The 23,434-nt window shown below is 48.8% G+C and overlaps 1 protein-coding gene across 1 annotated transcript in view; it reads left to right on the plus strand.

The window, feature by feature from the left end:
- Nucleotides 1–23,434, plus strand: part of CNTROB (centrobin, centriole duplication and spindle assembly protein) — a 442,502-nt gene that overhangs the window by 348,906 nt on the left and 70,162 nt on the right. The window contains 3 exon segments of the mRNA XM_078668775.1: nucleotides 12,885–13,010; nucleotides 14,979–15,150; nucleotides 15,717–16,386. Coding sequence (XP_078524901.1) covers nucleotides 12,885–13,010; nucleotides 14,979–15,150; nucleotides 15,717–16,386 — 968 coding nt within the window.

Here is a 23,434-nt window from a genome sequence, read left to right on the forward strand (position 1 = left end):
TTTTCCTCACTTTGGTGTAGTGTATATAGAGCCAGTTTCTTACACTAGGGGCCTACAAAGGGTGCTAAATGTTTTGCCAATTGGGGGGCGGGACAATTGTATAGTTTTGGGAAAGAACCCTGGCACTGGGGACCTGGTTAGCAGGAACTATGTGCACTTTCAGTTGAAATCACATAATTTACCAGAGAATAGGTGAGGGTGACCATGTCAAAAAGAGGCCCTTTCCTACAAGTGCTATTGCCTGTACCTCTGCGACTCCCTGAAGATTCTAGAGGGCACACTCTCGGGGCAAGAAAGTGATGAAGACCAAGATTTGGATCACGTTGAGGCTTGTGACAATCAGGTGAGCAAGATTCTACCAATCCAAGAGTTAACATTCAATATGTGCATTGGGGATGATGAAAAAGCATATTAGCAAATCAGCCTCCCTCTTAGCAGAGTAGCTAGAATTATGCAATTCTGTCACTTTATATTTTCTTCCTAATTATGAATTTTCTGTATTTACCACATAATCCATCACCTTGTGCATAATTCTAAAAAAAAGTATGTGTCTACCACTAACACTTAATGTGCAGTTGTAGTAAAGTGTCCCTTTTTTACATGGTTACTCCCACTTTTTGCCTGGTATTTGATGTTTGATGTGATTTTGACTGGAAGTGCACTGGGTTCCTACTAACCACTTCCCCAGTGCCTGATCGCTTTCCCAAAACTGTGCAATTGTATCCCTATTGGCAATACAGTTGGCATTCTCTGTAAGTCCCTAGTAAATGGTACTCCTGGTACCTAGGGTCTGAGGTACTAAAGTGGGTCCCTAGGGTTTGCAGCACCTTCTGCCACCCTAAGTCATGCAGTCTGCCATTGCACTGCCCGATCCAAGATGGCCAATGGGAAAGGAGCTCCGACCGGGAGGTCTCTGGCTAGGGATCTCCTTATGGTGAAAAATCCCTGAGAAAAGCCCGTCAAGCACCCACCACCCCCGGGGATCTGAAGGCTACAATCCCATGTTATTCCAGGCCCTCTCCGATGCTATCACCGACAGATGAAGCCGGCTACAGCAGCAAACAAAATCAAGAAAGACTGTCGCCAGTGGAAACCTAGTAAGATGACTGAATGTACTGTTGAGCTGCTAAAAAGCAGCTGAGAGGAGATGGGCTTGGGATCACCCTTCCGGTGTAATCCACGGCCATCACCTACCTTCTGGGCATGACCACTGTTGCTCTGCATCCGGCTACGACTGCCTCTCACTACGCGTCCCGTAGCAGCTGCCTTGGGGCCCGAGACTCTTTCCCTAGACAAAGCAGCACAAGACCACCGAGATATTGCTGCCCTTGTATCCCCGAGCGATTCCCAAACGAAATGGGTGAGAGCAACGAGTTCCCGTCGACCATCCGGTCATCCCTGTGGCTGTCCCTCCATGCAATCCAGCACCTGGAAGATGGCTTCCTCCCCTGATTTGTGGGTGGGGGTTTAAAGGATCTGCACACCACCATTTTTTAATGATAGAGGTCAGTGTGACTGGGACCGCGGGCAGAGTCCTCCATCCTGGCGGTGAAAATCGTATGCATTAACACTAAATGCAGCCTGTCTTTGTTAAGGATCGGCAGCCTGATCTACGCCTCATGACTGACTCCCCCCATCGGGAACCTCTCCTACATCTTATCTGTAAGGATGGTATGTGCGAGACAGCTATTTTGTCCCCATCTACTGGCCCTCTCCACAGCCAGTTCACTGCAGCTCGCAGGCCCACACCAGATGAAGGTTTTTTTGACATGACTTGAAAGGGACCCTGGTGTTAACATATTGGTAGCCGGTATGCGGGACTTGAATTAATCAGCCACTGGCTCAATTCCCCATCCCCCACTACTTTGTGTACACAGTTTTTGTTCTCCTGTAACAGCTTCATTACAATTTTTTTTTTATATAATCATCTCTGGCCAACTGTATCCTATTTATTTGGATCTACTCATATGTAACTAATGCAACTATGTTCCCGTCCATGTAAAGCGCTCTGATACCTCTGGGTCTAGTTAGCACTATATAAAACTCTACAAATAAATTGCGGTCTGCATTATTGGTAAAGAAAAGTGAAAACACGACATTGCACACAGGCTGTGTGCCATGCCTGCAGACACTCCATGTAGTGTAGGTAAATCACCCCTACAGAAGGCCTTACTGCCCTAAGGTAGGGTGCACTAACCTACATGTGTGGGTATAACTGCATGAGCAGATATGTCCATGTGCTGGTCAGTTCCAGTACTGACAGTACAATTGATCATGGAAGGCATTTTAAAACATGTGCTGGGCACTGGTTGAAACAAATTCCCCAGCTTGCATGATGGCTTCACTGAAACAAGGGATGTTTGGTATCAAACATCTTGTATTAACCTACACTGATTCCAGTGTTGGATTCATTAATACATGCACCCAGAGGGCACCTTAGAGGTGCCCTTGAAAACATACCAATTACTGGTGTGCCCACAAACTGGTCCGAGCCAGCCTGCCACCACAGGCGAGTTTCTGGCCCTCATGGGTGAAGGCCTTTGTTCTAAGGAGGGCAGGGACAAAGCCTCTAGTCTGAGTGAAGCCAACATGATAATATTTTCAGAGGACAGCCATTCGTGTCTTTGAAGGCTCAAAGATGTCTAGCTGCAGATGCTTCGTTAAATGGATGGGAAGCTTCATACCGAATTTCAGCGCCAGCAACATGGTCAGAAAAAAAAAGGTAAGCACCACAAACCTTCTAGAACTCAGAGCTGTGAGACTAGCCCTCAAAGCCTATCTCCTGGCGGAACCAAACACGTAATGAATGTATAAACAGCACTACTATCATGTTTTTATATTGGAAAACAAGGGGGAACAAGGTCTCTTTCAAAGCAGATCCTGAACTACTTACAAAGAGCGGGGGACAAATACTTTACAATTGACTTTTTCAGTAAACTGCTTGGCTCCTCAGGGCCTAGATTCATGTCGTTTAACACCTTAGGAGCTAGTAAACAAACCTCCCCAGTGCTGCGCTGTCCATTATCCAGTGCTGAACTGGACGTCCAGCGGTCGCACGCAGCACTGGGGAGGTAGTGCCCGTGACGACCGTTGGCCGACGGCAGCACCTAAAGGGTTAAGGATTACTAGTAACAGCAAGTGCTCCTTCAACCATCAAAATATACAATAGGAAATGGGAAAGATCCATATTCTGGGTAGCAAAAGATACTAACTTCTTTGGAAATGTCATCCATTTTTGCCATCCATATTAGAAGTTACATAATCTAGTCTAGCCTTTGCTTCTGTGAAAGTTCCTCTTTCTGCTATTTCAAGATGTTGAAGAACCCCAAATGCAAATTCATTGTATTCAGAGAAGATATTCAGGGCTTTCATAAGAGGCCTTTGTTAGACCTGTCAGCTTTTGGATGGTCTCCCCCTATGTTTTTTTTTTATTTTCCCTTTCTGCCTCCCATTTCTTTTTCCACCAATCCTCTGTGTGTGGCCCTAGGTTTCCGAGTGCCCCACCACTACTAATTAGTGCTGAGGCACAGGTGCGCCTTCCTAAAATGGTGGGTAGAGAGTTCCTAAGATGGACGCCTCCTAGGAATTACCTCAGAGCTCTGACCCATAGGATAACATTAGGGGGTTCCAGAACCTTCCGGTTCACTCAGGACACTGGGCGGCCATTTTGTCACTACTGGGCTGGCTGGAGTGTAGACAACTGCATCAGGGGGATTGTGACTCTGGCTACTCTGACTGTTCCTAGGGGTTGCGAGTTAGTTGTGGGTGCTGCCCTCCTCCCCATTGATCTGGCCCTGCCTATGAGAAGATCTGCGAACATCACATCCCAGTGTGTCCACTCATCAAGAAAACTAATTCATTTGAACCACTGGTGAGTGTCCTTTCTCCAACCCCAGAAAACCTTGGAGGGTGGCGCTGTGGGCTCATAGGGCCGAACAAGGGGCCTGTGTCATGACCCCTGAAGTGAAGCGGGTTTCAACCTTAGCCCTTGCCCTGTTTGGTATTGTTGAGGCGTGCCGATGGTGTCTGCACCGTGTGCTGCCAAAATCTCCCAGCGCTATAACCATCAGAGCCCCCCCCCCCTTCTCGGCCCTTCCGGAAGCGCTGTGGTACTGAGGCTGTCTGGCGCTACTGCACCGCTGGCCTGGGTGCTGAATTGAGCCAAGCGATCCCAGTGTCAGGCGTGTGGAAGGGGGAGCGACACAAGGCTCAGTGAGAGACGCTGGGTGAGGTCGCTGGGTAACCGGACTCCGGCCTAGCACGTCACCTCGCTCGTTAGGTGCTCCTCATCGGAGCGGAAGCTGCAGCTGCCATCGGATGGCCGGAGTGACTCACCGTCTGTTGCTCCAGTGGACGGGAGTAGGCGCACGGAGGCCCGCCCGCATTGGGGCCTCAGGAATCTTCACGTTGCGGCTCTGCTGCGGCCCCACCCCGCTTCCGGTGACTAGGCAAAAGACCTGAGCGGGGGGACGGGGGAATTGCGGCCGCATCAACTTGCCTCAGAGAAGATATCACAAAAGGGCGCCGATCGGGCGCGCAGGTATCTTGAGGTAATACAAAGGAGGGAGGGGCTGAAAGGAAAAGGACCAACAAGGAGGGGGCGAACTATGGTGGTTGGGGGTGCCACGAACTTGTCCTAAACAAATTCTCCCCCCCCCCCCTCTCTGGTAACATCGTGACTGGCTCTTATTTGGAGAGTAGGTCCCAGACTTTAATTTCCCCCCTCTGAAGTAAAGCCTCCATGAATACATCTGTGCGCAGGAGTGAGGAAGAAACCGCGCGCTCAGTATAAGAAATCGTCATGAATCTTGTCTTAAGCTATTTTCCAGCTTAACTCTAATTGATTCAGAAGCCTGCTAAAATTTAAATTTGTTCATTAAAATGCCTGCCCAAGTGGAAATCTACACCCACTAAAGTAGAAATTATTGTACTGATCCAACTGGTTTAACCTGTCGCATGTTTCTATTGATTTATAGGTGATATTCTACCTAACTGTCACGCTGAATGTATTCAGAAACCCGTTGCTTGACCACTGTGAGGAAATGTGATATACTGTTTAATGTGATTAATGCCCAGAAGTGAAATGTCGAAGTCCTAGTTTATTTTACATTGGAATCTTCATACGGTGTGATGTCATTTTTGGTGTCATTATTGGTGGATTTGCGCTGGGGTGCTGTAGTGTTAGGCAAGTATGTAGCCAATGCCGTCTAGATTTAGCCTTCCCACTCAGTGCCATGCTACCCTAAGTGGACCGGTAGTCCCGGTTCCAACAGCCTTTACATAATCTTTTCTCCTTAAGCGAGATTGCACAGAATTGGGAGATAAATACCGTTGTAGTAGCATTGGTGCTCCTTTCGAACCTGTTCATAAGTCCGATATAAAACGTCTTTCATAGGAAACTTAATACCTGCTGTCAATTTTTTCCACATAGAGGGATTGTGAATTTCATGCCCTTTCTTGCAAGGAACCTGCTTTTTGAGAGACCAGGTCACCTTAATAACTAACCCTGATTAAGTTCCGAAAGTACCCACATGATTTGAATTAAAGCATTCAATCAATCAATCAGGTCATTTGTAAAGCGCACTACTCACCCGTAGGGTCTCAAGGCGCTGGGAGGGGGGGGTGCCGCTACTGCTCGAACAGCCAAGTCTTGAGCTTCTTCCTGAAGGAGAGGTGGTCTTGGGTCAGGCGCAGATTGATGGGAAGTGAGTTCCAGGTCTTGGCGGCCAGGTAGGAGAAGGACCTTCCTCCTGTTGTCTCTCTTCGGATGCGGGGGACGGCGGCGAGGGCGTGGTTGGTTGATCTGAGGAGGCGCTTGGGAGTGTAGAAGTTGATCCGGTTGTTGAGGTAGCTCGGGCCTTGGTCGTGTAGGGCTTTGTGCGCGTGGGTGAGGAGACGGAAGGTGATTCTCTTGTTGATCGGGAGCCAGTGCAGGTCTCTCAGGTGTCCGGAGATGTGGCTGCGTCGGGGGATGTCGAGGATGAGTCTCGCCGAGGCGTTCTGGATCCGCTGGAGTCTCTTCTGGAGTTTGGCCGTGGTTCCGGCGTAGAGGGCGTTCCCGTAGTCCAGTCGGCTGGTGACGAGGGCTTGGGTGACCGTCTTCCTCGTCTCGGTGGGGATCCACCGGAAGATCTTACGTAGCATGCGCAGGATGTTGAAGCATGACGAGGAGACGGCGTTGACTTGTCTGGTCATGGAGAGAGAGGAGTCCAGGATGAAGCCCAGGTTGCGTGCGTGGTCCGTCGGTTTGGGTGCGGCGCCCAGGGCGGGGGGCCACCAGGAGTCGTCCCAGGCGGAGGGCGTGGAGCCCAGGATGAGGACCTCCGTCTTGTCTGAGTTCAGTTTCAGGCGGCTGGTCGTCATCCATTCGGCTACGTCTCTCATCCCTTCGTGCAGGTTGGCTCTGGCGGTGGCGGGGTCGTTGGTCAGGGAGAGGATCAGCTGGGTGTCGTCGGCGTAGGAGATTATGTTGAGGTTGTGTTGGCGTGCGATGGCCGCGAGGGGGCTCATGTAGATGTTGAAGAGGGTGGGGCTCAGTGAGGATCCTTGTGGGACGCCGCAGATGACTTTGGAGGCCTCTGACTTGTACGGTGGTAGGCGGACTCTTTGTGTTCTTCCGTCGAGGAAGGAGGTGATCCATTCCAGTGCCTTCTCCTGGATTCCGATGTTGCTGAGGCGCTGTACTAGGGTGCGGTGGCAGACAGTGTCGAAAGCCGCGGAGAGGTCCAGGAGGATGAGGGCCGCTGTTTCTCCGTTGTCCATCAGAGTTCGTATGTCGTCGGTGGCGGCGATGAGGGCGGTCTCGGTGCTGTGGTTCGCTCGGAAGCCGGACTGCGAGGGGTCGAGGGATCCATTCGTCTCGAGGAAGGCGGCCAGCTGTTTGTTGACGGTCTTCTCGATGACTTTGGCCGGGAACGGGAGGAGCGAGATGGGACGGTAGTTCTTGAGGTCGGTGGGGTCTGCTGTGGGTTTCTTGAGGAGAGCGCTGAGTTCGGCGTGCTTCCAACTCTCAGGGAAGGTGGCGGAGTCGAAGGAGGTGTTGATGATGTCCCGTAGGTGGGGTGCGATGGCAGCGTCGGCCTTGTTGAAGACGTGGTGAGGGCAGGGGTCAGTCGGAGATCCGGAGTGGATGGAGTTCATCGTGCGGATGGTGTCTTCGGTGCTGATCGGGGACCAGGTGCGGAGGGTGGTGGTGGGTGGCGTCGTTGCGGTTGTGGCTTGCGTTGGTTGGTTGTTGAAGCTGTTGTGTATGTCCGTGATCTTGTTGTGGAAGAAGGACGCGAGGGAGTTGCAGAGTTCTTGCGACGGGGTGATGTCATTGTTTCCGGCGTTGGGGTTGGATAGCTCTTTCACGATGTTGAAGAGTTCCTTGCAGTTGTGTGCGTTGTTGTCCAGCCGGTCCTTGTATGCATTTTTCTTGGTGGCGCGGATCAGTTGGTGGTGCTTCCGGGTGGCGAGCTTGAGGGTGGTCATGTTGTCAGTCGTTGGTTCCCTTCTCCAGGCTTTCTCGAGGGCTCGGCAGTTCTTCTTGGAGCTCTTGAGTTCGTCGGTGAACCATGGTGTTTTCCTGCTGCAGGATCTGCTGGGTGGGGTTCTCAGAGGGGCGAGTTCGTCCGCGCAGTCGTTGATCCATTTCGTGAGGTTGTCGGCGGCCTGGCTGGGGTTCGCTGAGTTGGCGGGAGGGTGCTGGCTCAGGGAGGCGGTGAGCTGGTCGGCTGTGATCTTGTTCCAGCATCTTCGAGCGACCTGTTGCTGGTGGTGGTGGATCGTCGTTCTTTTGAAGGTGAAGTGGACGCAGCTGTGGTCCGTCCAGTGGAGTTCTGTGGTGTGGCTGAAGGTGACGTCTTTGCTGGATGAGAAGACGGCGTCGAGTGTGTGTCCGGCGAGGTGGGTGGGGGTGGTCACCAGTTGCTTGAGTCCGAGGTTGTCGAGGTTGTCGAGCAGGCAGATGGTGTTGCGGTCGTTGTTGTTCTCCAGGTGGAAGTTGAGGTCCCCCAGGAGGATGTAGTCGGCGGAGGGGAGAGCGTGCGGGCTGACGAAGTCGGCGATGTCCTCGCTGAATCGTGTGCGTGGTCCCGGGGGTCGGTAGATCAGGGTGCCTCTGAGGGTGGTGGTCGGGTTGGTGTGGATCTGGAAGTGCAGGTGTTCAGCGGTGGTGAGGGTGTCGGTGTTGGTAGTGATTCGGATGGTGTCTCTGTGGATGATGGCGATGCCTCCTCCGGTCTGGTTGTCGCGGTCCCTCCGGGTGATCTTGTAGCCCTCTGGGATGGCGATGGCGATGTCTGGGGCTGAGGAGGCGTTCATCCAGGTCTCGGTGATGAAGGCAACGTCGGGGACGGTGGTGTCAAGCAGGTTCCAGAGTTCTACGGCGTGTCTGTGGACGGAACGGGTGTTGAGCAGGATGCACTTGAGGTGGGTGCTGCTGGAGTTCGGTTTGGCGGGTGCAGGGAAGGTCCGGATGCAGGTGAACTTGCAGGCGTGGCAGCTGAAGGGTCCGTGGGTGTGCTTCGGGGCGGCTTGGTGACATCCTAGGATGCGGCCGGTGTTGAGTCCGTTGAGGTCGGCGGCGCTGTAGGTTCGTCGGGTCGGCTTCCGTCGGTGGGGGCCAGGGGTCCTGGCACTGGGCGCGGTCCAGGCGCGGACGGGCGCAGACGGGCTTACCTTTGGCGCGCCTTCGGCGCACAATCGGCGCGCCCGCTGCGCGTGACCGCTGCGCGTTCGCACGGTCGCCATTTAAGGCGAAGTGCGCGGGTGGGCGGGGCAGCTGGGAGGCGGGAGCGGGGAGGGATACAGAAGAAAAAAGGGGCGTGGCCAAGCGGCGGTGGCGGGAAGGGAGGGTGGAGGGCGGCGGCGGGAAACACGAAGGGAAACAAAACAGGCGCAAAAAAAGCATTTTGCTGCCAACGTTTTTTCCAAATATAAGCACTTCGTCAAAGTGCTTTACATTAATTGGATATCAAAAGCTGTCTCAAATTTTACCTTCAGCACACTAAATACTGCCAAACCGATTCAGTGATTGAAGTCGTTGGTCCATCAAATATAGGCAGACCCATTACAAAGCATTCTTTGCTTCTTTGGCCTTGTAGGAATTTGGCTCTTTATATAGTATAACAAAAAAATATTCTGTTCAGAGTCTAGGTATTCGCTTACGAGTGGACAGGGGCTTGCTCTAGCAATCCCAAGGTGCTCTCATGTGGTAGTGTCTTCAGGCAGCCTTAGGCTCATCAGAAAGGAGTGTTGGACATATACAAATACACACAGTCAAATGGTACAACCATTCAATATGTAGATCCACACGAATTTATAAAAATAACACATATATATATATATTTTGGCACCAGAATCAATACGAACAGGTAAGTACGTTCCGAGATACAATACTTTTCATTTTCAAAAGTCGACTGTGCACTTTTCAGAGGCTTCAATGTTATCCTGTAGAGGAAAACCAAATACGGCATGCAAGTTTTTTACAGCGACTTGAAAGACCAATCTCCTAGATTTAAGGTCAGTATGGGGCAAGGTCGAAGGCAGCACCAAGAGGTCTCACTGGCCGGCACTGGGGTGACCGTTTGCAGAGGTGCAATTCAGCATCAGGTGCCCAATGTTAGTCAATGGGGATCGGTCTGGTCAGAAAGAGGCTACAGGTTTGGACTGAGGCCAGTCGGTCTGAACCAACAAGGGGGCTCGGGTTTCACGATGCTCGGGATGTGGAGACACCTTTGATCCTCTTCTCCTGAGGCTGGGGCTGCCGTGTGCAGACGTACTTTGAGGCATCTGGTTTTGGCGGTCATTAGTCCTCACAGGTCTCCTGGGGTTGATGCAGGAAAGCAGCTCTGCTGGAGTTTCTGTAGCTGTTGGTCCAATTGTCGAGGACAGCGAACAGGCCGGCAGAGTTGGCACCAAGTCGGTTGCTAGTCTTCAGTGCTTGCTGTTGGCGACTCTTCATTGTCCGTCGTCTTTTAGGTCAGCAGGATCTGATTTCCTAAATACTACGTTTAGGCGCGTTAGGGGAATGTACGTTTGTAGCCAATCGGCTACTTACCCCTGGGGTCTCTACGCCCCCCCCTATATGACCACTTCTTGTGGGAAATGGGCATAACCCTGTCCAGCAGTTCACAGAGTGGAGAAGTGTGCCTCAGTGGTTAGAGGCGGCAGACCCGGAAGCTGAGATCGGCCGTGGACCAGGGTTCGATTCCCCGCCTCGGTGGGTCTCGGGCTCTAAAATTCCACGGACTCGATAATTCTCACTCCGGTGCCTACTCGACTCACGGGGTCACACTCTGCGACTCTGGGCAATAGCTTGCTTAATCTCCACTACGGCCCCTCGCGGTGGGATGCCTGGCTTTCACCTTGTGGATACCCTGCCGGGGTATCTCATAGGGGAATACCAGGACGGGTTCCCTAAGCAAGCGCTTAGATACCGTGTCGATGATTTGCGCTATATAAATACATGTACATTTACATTTACATTTACAAAGATGGCGGACTTCTGATTTTCGTATTCTTTACAGGTAGCCCACCTTGGGGGTGGAACTAGCCTGAAGGTAATCATGCCTCTCTGACATGTTCCCACCTGGCCAGTTGCCAATTTGGCCCTGGTCAGAGGAGCTTGGTATCCATTCCTGAGAGGTAAGCCAGATTCGCCTGACAAAGGGGGTGGGCTCTTTGAAGCTCACTGCCTTGGATGCTAATTTGCAGGTCATCCTGTGGTAGAGTATTTAAAAACCTGCTGCACTAGCAGGCTTTGTTCTGACCTCCTGAGAGCAATGGCCCTCACCCCTGGGGTCGGAAAATCATCGGTGATACCATACTGACTAGGACTAGTCCATCAACACACTAGTAGTTGGTAGGATTTCAGGGGACACCCCTATTAGGCCCTCTGGTGGCATGTATTAATAAATTCCTCACTAAAATCTGTGTGGGTTTCAGAATGAGATCTGATACCAAACCTCTCTATTTTCAGTGAAGCCATGTAGCTGGGGAACTTGTTTTCACCATTGTCCGGCACATGTACTTAAAATGGTTTCCCTGGTCACTTATAGTGGCAGCAATTGAGCTGACCAGCACAGGGGCATATCTGCTCATACAGATATGTCCACACATGCAGTATGGTGTACCCTGCTGAAAGGCCTACTGTAGGGGTGACTTGCTTAGGCTGCATGCAGTGTTTGTGGGCATGGCACACAGGGATGTGCGCCATGTTGTGTTTCACTTTTGTCTGCACCAAGACACGCAGCCTACAATGGCAGTCTGCATGTGCTTGGTGAGGGGTCTCTTCGGGTGGCACAGTTCATGCTGAAGCCCTTAGGGACCCCATTTAGTACCCCATGCACTAGGTGCCAGTGGTTTTCTTTACTAGGGAATTACAGGGGGTGCTAAAGGCATTGCCGTATGGGGTACAATTGTACAGTTTTATAGACCGAGATCTGTAACTAGGGACCTGGTTAGCAGGAACACAGTGCACTTACAGTCAAAGTTGCATCGAATGCAAGTCAAAAAGTGGGGTTGACAATGTCAAAAAAGGCACTTTCTACAGGCCCATAATATCATGCAGGCACACAGTCATCCAGGGCTATGTCATCAGCAATGGCAGTGTTGACAGGTGTCCTGCTTAAGGATCTCTGCAGAGCAGCTGCATGGAAGACCACTTGTGCTTTCTCCAAGCACTGCTACATCAACATTGATGCTGAACAGGAAAGTCAGAGGGAAGGGCAGTGCTTAGAAACCTTGCCTCCTAATGTATGCCTAATGCTCAGCATTCACTTGTTCATTGTCTTGATTAAAACTGCTTTTGTTTTTCCTAATGCAAGATCCAGTGTTGGAGAATGATAAAAAGTAAAGTTTCTTCAACATTTATATCTTTCATAGATTCATGTGCCAACCACCCTCATCCCTGTTTGTCATGAGATTGCTTTTATGTATATGCTTTACTCACAACTCATTTAGCTAAAATATGACAGTTAAAAGCCTATGACTACACCAAATGAGGGTGCTGTTCTTTGACTGAAGATTGAGTCTTTGGGTCGAAATAAATAGAATGCAAATGTAGTTGCATTTTTCAATGTTATTGAGTGTAAAGATACACTGCTTTGTTAACATTGTTTACTGACTGTTCTCAGCAGGACGACGGGAAAGAATTCAAACAGGTCTATGAAAGATGCTTAGTTGTAGAACTGATGTTACAGGCAAACTTTTTGTTACCCTACTCTGTTCATGGGATCTTCATTAATAATCAAACTCTGACTAGTAAGTTAAAATGATACAGAATATATTAAGAGGAGGATTGCAACTTTTTCCCATTGTTTTTTTAATTTCACATCTTAAACCAAACAACTACTTCAGTAGATGCTCCAAACTATATAGGTAATAAAGTAAATCTGCAAATCAGTGTGGACTGCTCATATGGGTATCAGCTGTTCCTTGTTCACGTTCGCCCAAGGGCATTTTCATGGCACAATCTAGATAAAATTGCACTGAAAACTGAACTTTTTTTAACTTTGCAACTTCTCCAAATAATGACCTTTTTGGACCATGTTACTAATGGTTCTTAGCGCTGAACACAACTAGAAGACTGGTATATTGAATCCCAATATGGAACAGACAGATACACTTACATTTTTACTGCACTATTTCTTCTCACTAAGCATGTCAACAGTTGCTGACCCAGGTACAAGAACAGGAACTAATTAATGCTACTTTTATGGCTCTAAGTTGATTATGTGAGATTTAAGTGCAGCAGATTCAAACTCTTCATGCCTTTTTCAGCGGTGTGCCAATGTACAAATAGCCCTTTTGGAAACCCCTATTTTTTTAGAATTGCCAACCCTATTCCCGCTCCGTGGGACTGCCTCATTGATTGTCTGTTTCTCTCCATCTCCCACCAGGAAGCAGTTGTTGGAGCTCAGCTCCCATCAAGAGAAGGAATTGGCTAATCAGTTATCCCAGTTTAAGGCCGAGCTCCTGGAACGTGATGAGAAGATGAGACATGTCACTGAGGATTATGAGACCAGGTGAGTTTGTGGGGAGCAGTGTAGAAGGAGAACTGAATTCAGGTATGATGGTATGAGAAAGTGTGAGTGACCGTATTTTGCAACAGAGAAGGTGTGGTACTTTAACCTCTGGTGCTTTGTAGTTCAGCTAAAACCACCTACTCTTTTTCAAAGGGTATGCCCTAATTTCTTTGCAATGCGCCTGGTAAAATAGAAATTAATCTTCCATATGTCTTATTATAACAAATTGCAGTGGGACGCAAGAGATTTTTAATAAAGGAACGTTTTATTGGTGCAGGTGTGTTGGAGCAGTACAGAAGTGTGTATATACATTAAGTAGCTTGCAGTTGTGTCCCATATTGTCAATTTAAGTCATCAGCTTGGGATGAATGCTGACATTTGTTTGTGGGACCAGGACCACTAACCTATTTGGAATGTAGTGAGGCCCTGTGGCACTATAGAAGTTACCTCCATTTGCTTATGCAAGGAAATTGGTTTGTAATAGATTTCTGCGCATGCCCCTTGAATCGCGGAACATCTTCTTGTATGCATGCTTAAACTCTACCTCTACCGCAAACCACCTGAATATATTTCATCTCTGTTGATAAGCCATGCTGCAGTGATGTTCTTCAGACCCATTTTTGACAATGATGGACAGATGTGTCCCCTCAAAAAACACAAACAATTTGGAAGATGTCTCTCTTTCAAGGACTGTTTGTTCTCTTGAAACCAGTAGATCTTAGAAATTGAGGGTTTGGTTCCAGGGAATCCTCCTCAGTAATCATAACCACTGAATTGTCATGCCCATATGCAGTATTTTGGAGAACCTTGCAACATATATATCGGTTTATGTGCAAGCCTTTTTTGTAGACAAAAAGCTAACTTTGCAGCCTGACTAAGGCTAGGAATGGCCAAATTTCATTTATTTTCTTGTTCTAAAAATCTCTCCAGTTATAGAAAATAGTCAGTGACTAGAAATATCACTCACAAATTTATTTAGAATAAAGGAAAATTAAAGGAATGCAGGGCAATGCTAGCAGGTAGGTTGCAAAAGTAAAGCAGAAAAAAACTATCTTTATCGAATACGTTAACTCAGTTTTCATAATCTACTTAGTATCTGAATTAGGTGGCACCTGAGGGACCACTGGTGACAGGTAGAGAAGTAGCCGGATGTGCTTGAGAAATTAATAGCAAGATATGTGTGGGGTAGGAATAGGTGACAAAGTGACTACAGACATTAATTCTCTGGTGGGTGAGTACGCCCTGGCCTACTGAAATTCTATAGAAGATGGTACTGCATTCTTTTTAATGCGACTTAACCAATCCACTAAAGCCTCTGTGAAGGAGAAGCAGAATGTCCTTGGCGTCGATGCAGCTCTATATCTTGAGTTGTCCCTTGAGCGAGAGGATGGCACTGAGGTTGATCGCAAGTCCTCGCCTCACCCCTCGCGACATCCTGAAGCTACCTCCTTAAGTCTATCCTGCAAACCGTGCAGCTTGATTTTCTGTCTACCCTTCAGGGTCCTCCTGGGAATATTTTGACAATGAACGCAGCCTTCAGGATAGTGATCTTCTGGAATGCATGCGATACAGAGGCCATGGGAATCTGAATGGGCTTATTCTTGCCGCAGACTGGGTACTTCACGAAAAGTGAAGACAGTCGGGCTGGAAAACTAAGATTCCAGTCAGAAAACAGAGGAAGTTTGGGAGTGAAATTTCTCGGCATGTTATGTTTTTAATGACTCTCTTCCTATATTTAGAGATTTTCAACATGAATTTTGTTTTACCCCAGTACTAGCCTTCGCTAGGCTGCAAAGTAGTTTGTTTATGGATGTGCATTTTTGTTTACAAAAGGACTTTCACATTATACATATATTATATATATATTTTCTTGCAAAGTGCACCAGGATCCGGCATGCGTATTGTGCTTAATGACAAGATGCTAACTTATTTTCTGTTAAGGAATGACTCCTGTCTCTGATTGTATAGGTTGGCCAAATGTCAGGAGGAGACGCGTGAGCTGGCAGCAGCCAAGAAAAAGCTGGAGTCACAGCGCTCTGAGATGGTGGGTCGCCTGCAAAGCATGATGCAGTCGCACTGGAATGAAGCACTTCGGGTGTTAATGAATGAACAATCCCCACAGGCCATTAAAGTTTGCCAGGTGAGTCCCATGCAAAAGGGCAGAAAAACCACGAGTACCCACCCTTTATCAAGAAACGCAGCCTGTTAGGATGTGGATGTAAGCAATGGAGAGAGGCGAGGATAGCTAACTATAAAGTTGTCCCACCACGGTCACTAAATGTTTCCCATTTAACTGCAATATTGGCCACCATTATGATGAATGATTTTGTTGATGCCTTCACAAGTCATTTAACTGGCACCTACTGGGCCTGAGGGACAATATACACATGAGAATCAAGACCAAGCGAATGCCACACTGTGAACCATTACAATATATGGTGGGGAGCTTGAGGATGGGGGGTGGTTGGGCGGGTAGGGTTAATGATATAAAAACTTGTGTTATTAAACAATCACCAGACTGTGGTGGCAGAAAGTTATGGGTTCTGACTTGGGGGCGATAGGCAAATGGCCTGTTTTGAGGAAGAATGGATTTTGAGCTGTCTGATCGCCTTATCAGGTCTGGCAAGATACTGCTTTTGCTGACTCTTAGACTGTCTTATCCCTGATGTTTTGTTTCATCATTTACAAGTCATTCTTTTTTGATAGGTGGATAAGAGGCTTTCGGATTCCTGCTTGGCTCTACATGACTCTAGAAATTCCTCAATGCAAAAGACAATGGCTGTACCACCATCTAAGTCTGAACCGCTGCTTCCCTCTGAATACACCCAGCAGAAACTGTTTCAGGCCAATCTAATGGATTCTTTGAGCAGTGCAGCCTCAGACCTAAAAGCAGGGGAGAATATTCCTAATAGGTCATCGCGAACCACTGCTTCAGTCCATGGAAAGCCAAAGGCAGCAGTGCAGTCTTTCCACCGTGGACATTCTGAGATGTCAGTAGACTCTGGTATTATGGGAGGAAGTCATGACCACGGCACTCATAACAGCTTGAGTTCTGAGTCGATGGTCTCACAGGCTGTCTCTTTACACCCAGCAAACCAGAGGTCTTCCCAGAAACTAACTGATAAAGAACCAGAGCATCCCTCAAGTTTGAGTGGTTATGGCCCCCGAAGTGTTGGAGGCAGCGTTTCCAGTCATTGTCACAACCGGTCTGAAGATTATCGCAACTTTCTGCTTGCTAACCAGAGCAATTTCTATCCTCTGATCGCCAGTGGTAATCTCACAGCTGAACTTAGTCAATTGCTGAACTACAGCTTCGCCAGTCAGACTAGCTTCCATCCCCTTGAGCCTCAGCCGGATGAGACTGGATTGTCTACAGGTAGGAGCTGATGTGATTATCATTGCTACTCTGCTTAGCTCTTAACTTTTACTGGCACTGCACAAGAAGCTGCCATGGTCGTGGCTGTGTTAGGTGATCAAGATATTCTGGTCATGATTAACCCTCTGGGTTAAAAGAGTAATTTGGGGATTCTGCTTATTTGATCTTCTACATCGTAATCAATATTATATTTTGTTTTTTTCTTTCAAGATTATTTACAGCTAGCTTAGTGGTTGTTGGGGATCTCTGGTACTGCGCTGAAACGAAATTGTAAACTATTTGCCCGTACATTTGCCTAGAGTACTTACGATTGTAAACAGATGTCTTTCAAATGCCTCACTATTTGATGGCTGGAGAAATTGAGGAGGGACCAGCTGCTGGACTTTCCCCAAAAGTTAATGCCCTAGCCTATGCATCATTTTACAAAAATGACATTTTCTTTACTGGGGAGGTAGTGTGATCTAGAGCAAACATTGATTGGCTTAGAGGAATAACCTTTGCAAGGTACAAGTAGTGGGTTTTGCACAGTGGTTGTATTTCTACCTTTTCCTACGTAGATGGCAAGTACTTTGTATTCTGTGGTTCTGCAGTTAAATATGTTTATCTGTGACCACAAGGATCACATAGAATTGGCTTGTAGGTAATTGCTCTTTTACACTGCATGCGTTCCTTTAATCATTGAATTGAGAAATGCAGTTGTTACTATGCAAAGACTGACAACCTAATATGGTATTTCAGCTGCTTTCTGGCTACTAGAAATCCCCTTAACCCCTTACTGAGCTAGGTGTCTGAGGTACAACTTTTAAGTGTCCGGCCAGGACACACACTGTAGGTGTCAGTTGCACAGCTAATATTAAACCAGGCCTTTGAAACTGACCATTTCAAGAAGGTTGAGACTCCAGAGAATGGACAAGTGAGGTGAAATGTATGAAAGCGGAGTGGCTAGAGGTGTCAAGTAAGACAATGTAGCAGGGTGCAAAGCTATGGATGTGAAACCTTGAGAGGTCAGGAAGGGAGATTGTCCATCACATAAAAGAGGCTTTTGAGGTAACTTGTCCATGTGATGTGATATTAGGCTGTTGAGGAGCCAAGAGGATTAACTCCAAGAATGTAGCATTGTTGCATGTTTCAGATACAGGAGCTAGGGATGAATGTTTTCATTTTGATGAACTTCATTTTATTACATCTGCCTTTCAAGTTTTCTCTATGTTGGCAGATTCATTTCTTTTTGTGTAACGTTGCCATATGAATTTTGCTAAACATCCAAATTTGACTTTTGTTTTCCACACTGGAATAAAGTGACTTTAGAAACCTAGGTCTCTGTGATATCAGAGTCTAATTGCAGTGGAACGGATGTTAAGATCCTCTGCAATCCTACCTTGGAAGTAGGCGTTGCTCACTTTGAGGATAGTGGTTCATTAGAGATACAGTTAATGCAACCTGCAGAGACGTTCTCCTCCACGGCCCCACAAGGGTTTGTCCTTGTCTTTTGAGACTTCATGGTATAATGAACCAGGGATTGTAGTGTGCCTTGGTGGGGGTGTTGTTGGGGTAAGAGCTACTGTCTAAGTGAGGGGGTGCTACAGTGTGCAAGGTTATGTTGGCATTTTTTTTCAATCTCTTTGAGAAAGACCTGTAAGAGCCTGGAGGCAAATTGTTATAAAAAATGCAGGTTATTTGCCTTCATATGTGATTTGATGTTGGGACTGAGCTGCCCTTCAATATGGAAGTATCAAGACCAGTAATGGTGGTTATGGTATTCAGAGGGAGCAGGCAGTTAAGAGTGTGATCATCTTAATTTGCTGGACGTTCGTCAAATTTTAAGAAGCCCGGGTTGACCAGGGTCATAATCCCTTCTGATGCTAAAGAGTTTGGGGAATATCAATTCATATATTCAGGTTGCCAATTATGAGGGCATGTTTTGATCTTAAGAGTAAATTTACCAAGTTGAGGAATTCAGAGAATGAGGCAGCTACTGACTTTGGATAATAATGGAATGTTTTAGAGTTATTGATGGATTACTTGTCTGTCAAAGTCTCTAAGACAAAAGAAAATGCATAATCAGATGCAAGTGTGACCTAGGTAAGAGATGTACATGCCTTAGATGGTACTGGAGAAGGTGAGTAGCACTTATTGCCAAACATATTAATTCAGCAAGCATGTTCTGCAGTCCACTCCCAGGGTTTTTCTCCATTTGATATGTTCACTACTCCATTGTTATAGAATATTGTCTACCACTTTGTGAGGATGTACTGTCCTATGAATTGTGCAGGTTACGTTAAAGTGGGTTTGTTGTGTTAGAAATGCTTTAAATTTCTACCTTTTCCTCTAAAAAAGCAAGGGGAGGGTCACTAGTATAATGGTTCTCAAGTTGCCTCCTGTAATTTCCTCCATCACCAGCTCCTTTTTGTTCACCGCACCTGTGCCATGCAACCACAACTTCTTAAGGCAATACTATCAGAAAAATATGTTCGCGGCATATGAGCTACAGATTACACACTGTGCATAGATGGCCACCTAGTGTTGGGCCCGGATGTTTTCAGTTGGTTTTTGTTCTAGAAAGTCTTTGGAAGTCACAGGATAGGTGACTCCTCCTTTGTATCATACTGCGCATGGGCACCGGCTCCATCCCCAGATTGTTTTTTTCCGCCACCGGGCTAGGATGTGTTTCCAGCCCTCCGTGTTGGCACAGATTTTCCTCCGGCGCGCAATCCTCACCAGCTTCGATGGTATTGTTTCAAACGTGTTTTCCAGTCGACTATACTCTTCATCTCCGAAGTCATCGATTCCGGTCGTCGACTAAGGCCTCCAGGCCTACCTAGGCCTCAACTTCCAGCTCATGGAAAGGACGCCATTTAAGGTGTCCTCAATGTGGGTCGAAGTTTCCCCACACCGATCTACATGAGGTGTGTAACCTTTGCCTCTCACCGGAGCACGAGGCCAGAGACTTGTGCCTCTTTCCGCTTCAAGAAGACGATCCGGGACCGAAGAGCTAGGAGAACAATGGCTCGTTCATCAGCTCCGATTCCAGACGACTTCTTCCAAGAGGGCGTCGACGTCCCGGAACAACATGGTGTCGACAACTCCGAGGCAGAAGATTCCGAAGTCGAGGGCATCACTCCAGCACAAAGGGTCGTAAATAAGAACGTCGACCCCGACCCTCGACACACCCCAAAAAGACTTGGGTCACACCCTCGCCCTTGGGTGCACACCGAGACACTGCTTCCAATGCTCCGCCTTCGGGCTCGGCTAAGAAGCCCAATAAGCCTTCAGGCGACTCGGGCTCGAGTCAGCCTGCCCGCGGTGCCGTCGCCCATCTACAGGCACCGAAAAAGATACCATTGTCGGCATCGAAACAATCGGTGCCGAAAACTAGTGGTAGCTCCTCCGCACCGAAACCACACTCTGACCCAAGCAGACCCGCTTCGGAGTCGAAAAAATCATCGGATCTGAAAACCCCAGCCGAGCCGGAAAACCATCTGAACCAAAAAAATCATCGGAGACAAAAAAGGCACCTACTTTCCCGGCTAAAGACACTGCCAAACAACAAGCTTTGAAGCCAAAAAGCTCACAGCTCTGTGCCACAAACACTCTGCACCAAAAGATCTGCCTCCCGCAGAGGACTTATTTCATCCAGACCCTGGGGGTGAGAACCTGTTCAGCAAGGAAATAAAAAATGAGCAGGTTTTATTTGCATTTCTTAAGTGTGATGAAAACAGAGGTTTTAAATGGAACAAAACAAATCCAGGCACCTTACTTGCGGATGCACAAATGATAAATATTCACAAACCCGATTCCCACACCATCATTCGTGCGCTGTGTAGTTTTATTAGTAAAATGTGTGTTTGTGCAAAGATAGTGGACACTTCAATAGGAAGCGTGCTGTCTGCAAATGAAGGCAAATGACAGGGTGATACCGCACCAGGCTTTAGTAACATTCATAACTCACCCGCCTCTTGTCCCTTAAATGTGGGTGAGTCGCGAAAGTTTGTTCTTCTAATAAGTGGATCTTGGTTCTAAAAAGTTTAGTGAGCACGCATGCAAGATTGTATTCTATGACCTCAAACATGCAAGGTTTCTTTTACAGCACAACCTGAGCCCAAGTACTTCAAGGCGCTCATGCGTGAGATTGAAATAACAGGAGGCTGGTGAAATACAGTATGTGCGCATGATCACACAATGTGCTCAAGTGGAGCAGCTGGGATTGATGCCATGTTTTCTGGTTTCATATAGTTTAGAGTCCAGCCACTAGATGGGTTTTCTTTCCCTCTTCAGTCTCGCATCAAAGGTTCATGTTTTTCATTTCCATCTCGGTGCATGAGGATAGAGTGCGTGTGGCAGGCAGACGCTACGTGAAGGCTCGGCTTGGGCTCGAAGGTTCGAGAGGAGCTCGAGCCAAGCCAGAACCGAGCCAGAGCCGGGCATCGGGCTTTAGCTTTCAGTTTCTCACTCCTCCCCCCAGCTTGTCCACTCCCTCCCTGCCTCAAAGCGCCCTGAAGCAGCCAAAGTCAGAAATATCAGGGCAGGGTGCGTACCACTGAAGATGAGTGAATGAGGGACTGCCGTGACCCCGGGAAGACCGAGCTCCCCACGTGCGCTGACCAGCTGCATGAAAGGCACATTTCAGGGGGAGCATGGCAGTGCATCAACCCACCGAGCTACCTTGATGTGTTTTAAATGGTTTCATGCCAGTGCCTGCAGTGGGTGCATTCACCAAATGAGCTAGGCCACTTCTGATCCGCCCGGCCTCCTCTCTACCTCTCTACTGACTTTGCCCCCCTTGTTAAAAGCGCCCCCCTCCCCCATGGATTCCGTGGAGGGGGGGCTGCGCTCTTAAATCAGCCGCAGAAGTGATTGGATTTACAACTGCCAGGAATGCACACAGCTGACCTCGGCGCCCTGAATCCTGTGACTCCCCCGAGTGACGTCACCCCGAGGCCTTCTGAGATTACACCGGGAGTACACCCCACGGCAGAGGCGGGGGTGCCCTCCGAGGCCAGGCTGGCCCTGGGGTGAGCGCCCCCACACACAGGGAGTTTACACCTGTGTCATTCACAGACCCTGCTCCCGCTAACATCACAGCCTGGAAACGATACCAGGTGTACTCCAGTCAAAGGCAGGAGTACACCCCTTTCCATGTTGGAAAGGAGCGCACGACACCCTGGACTCTGTGGGGGTGTACGGAAAGAGATCTCCACAGGCCCAGGGAGGGGGAATAGGTAATCGGGGAGCGGGGACATATATTTTAAGCAAAGAACAACATTTTAAACAAGGAAGACGGGTACTGTGATAAACGGGCACCAACAGACACGCCGTGAACGCGCAAGCAAATCACCATTAAATGTAAAAGAAAACAATAATTGAACAAGTTTAAAAATGTTACCCAATGGACGAGGCAGCGTTCTTCCCTGTGAGGGGTGGTAAAAAAGTCATCAACCAGCCTTAATGCGAGGCGTGTAGGCTGTCAGTCCTCTTTCTCTCTTTTTTGGTTCCTTCTTTCCCGTCACGTTTTACCAGCCTGCACGCATCAGTCCCTTTTATGCGTTTATGGTTTCTTGGTTAGCTACCAAGGTAAGGTGCGCAATTGTAGGCGCGTGAACCAGTCCTCTCGACGTTTAGCACCCCCCCCTCTTCACTGGCTCCACTGTCTGCTCTGCTCTGCTTCCTCAGTCCCTTCTTTAGCTCATGCCGGGCAGAGGCACTGTTGCTGTGCGCAGGCTCAGAGAGCGCGCGGAGCTGTTAGTGTGCGCAGGCGCGGTGAGCCTGTGCCGGAGCTCGCAGCCCTCTCGTTCCTTTCACCCGTGTCCGGGCGGAGCAGCCTTCGGGGAGGACGGAGCCGAGGATCCGCCGAGGGCACCGAGGTGGATGTGGGGGCCGGGACGGCAGTGGGGACAATCGGTCAGGTCCTGGAGCTGGGCTCAGGGGGGAGGCATGGGGCTCTCTGGTAGTTTCCAGGGTGTGGGGGGTGGAGGGTCCTCCTGTCAGCCTCTTTGGGGTGCTCATGGGTAGGCCCGGAGCAGGCAAGGCTGTTGTGACGGGTCTGTTCACCGGTAGGGATTGTAAGTGGCAGCGCCTCTCTGCCTCGGTGAAGGGTGACCGTGGGTTCCGGGTGTGTTGGGCAATGAGTTCCCAGGAAGTGTGTGTGTGTGCGCGTGTGTGTGCGCGTGCGCATGTGTGTGTGTGTGCGCGAGCATGCCTGCCTGCGTGTGCTTGTGTGTGTTCAGGGAATCTGAGGCAGGGGATGTGCACGGCGCCGGGCTGGGCGTGCGCGTCCACGAGGAGAAGTCGACGCTCGTACCCAACCCCTGTCTCAGATTCCCAGGAGACGGGCGGCTATAGTTGCCGAGCTAGACGCATGCTTCGCATGCGTACTCTAGCTCGACCTAAAAAGGAGAAATTCTAAATTCTCCTGCAAGTCCTGTCTGCCCGCACCCAGGAGACTGGATGTTATCACTGGACTTACTGGATGCTTATTTTCACATCCCCGTCTTGCCTGCCAACTGCCGCTATCTGCATTTCGCTATAGGCCAAACACACTTTCAGATTGCATTGCTCCCATTTGAACTTACCAGCACCCCTCAGCTGTTCACGAAGTGATGGGGGGTGGTAACAGCACATTTACTGAGGTCAGGAATTCCAATCCTTCTGTACCTCGACGATTGGCTGTTGAAGGCGAACTCTCCCAAGGCAGTTGTCACCTGCCGTCAGACTACATCAAACCACCTTCAAAGTCACACCTAACTCCTCAAACACTCCCTTTCATCAGCGCTGTTCTAGGCATAGTGCAATTATGGGCATATCCTCCCAAGCAGCAAGTCTAGGATATTCAGGATATGATTTCGATATTTCAGCCTCTATACTAGATTTTGGTGAGACCAACACTGAGGCTGATGGGCCTCGTGGCTTCCTGCATTCTTCTTGTTATGCATGCCTGTTGGCATATGGGTGCTTTGCAATGGGACCTGAGGTTCCAGTTGGCACAGCATCAGGGGGATCTCTTTGACACAGTGCAGAGCTCGGAGCAAACTGCAAAAGATCTGCAGTGGCT

Source organism: Lissotriton helveticus, chromosome 12 (assembly GCF_964261635.1).
Source record: "Lissotriton helveticus chromosome 12, aLisHel1.1, whole genome shotgun sequence".
NCBI classification, from domain to species: domain Eukaryota; kingdom Metazoa; phylum Chordata; class Amphibia; order Caudata; family Salamandridae; genus Lissotriton; species Lissotriton helveticus.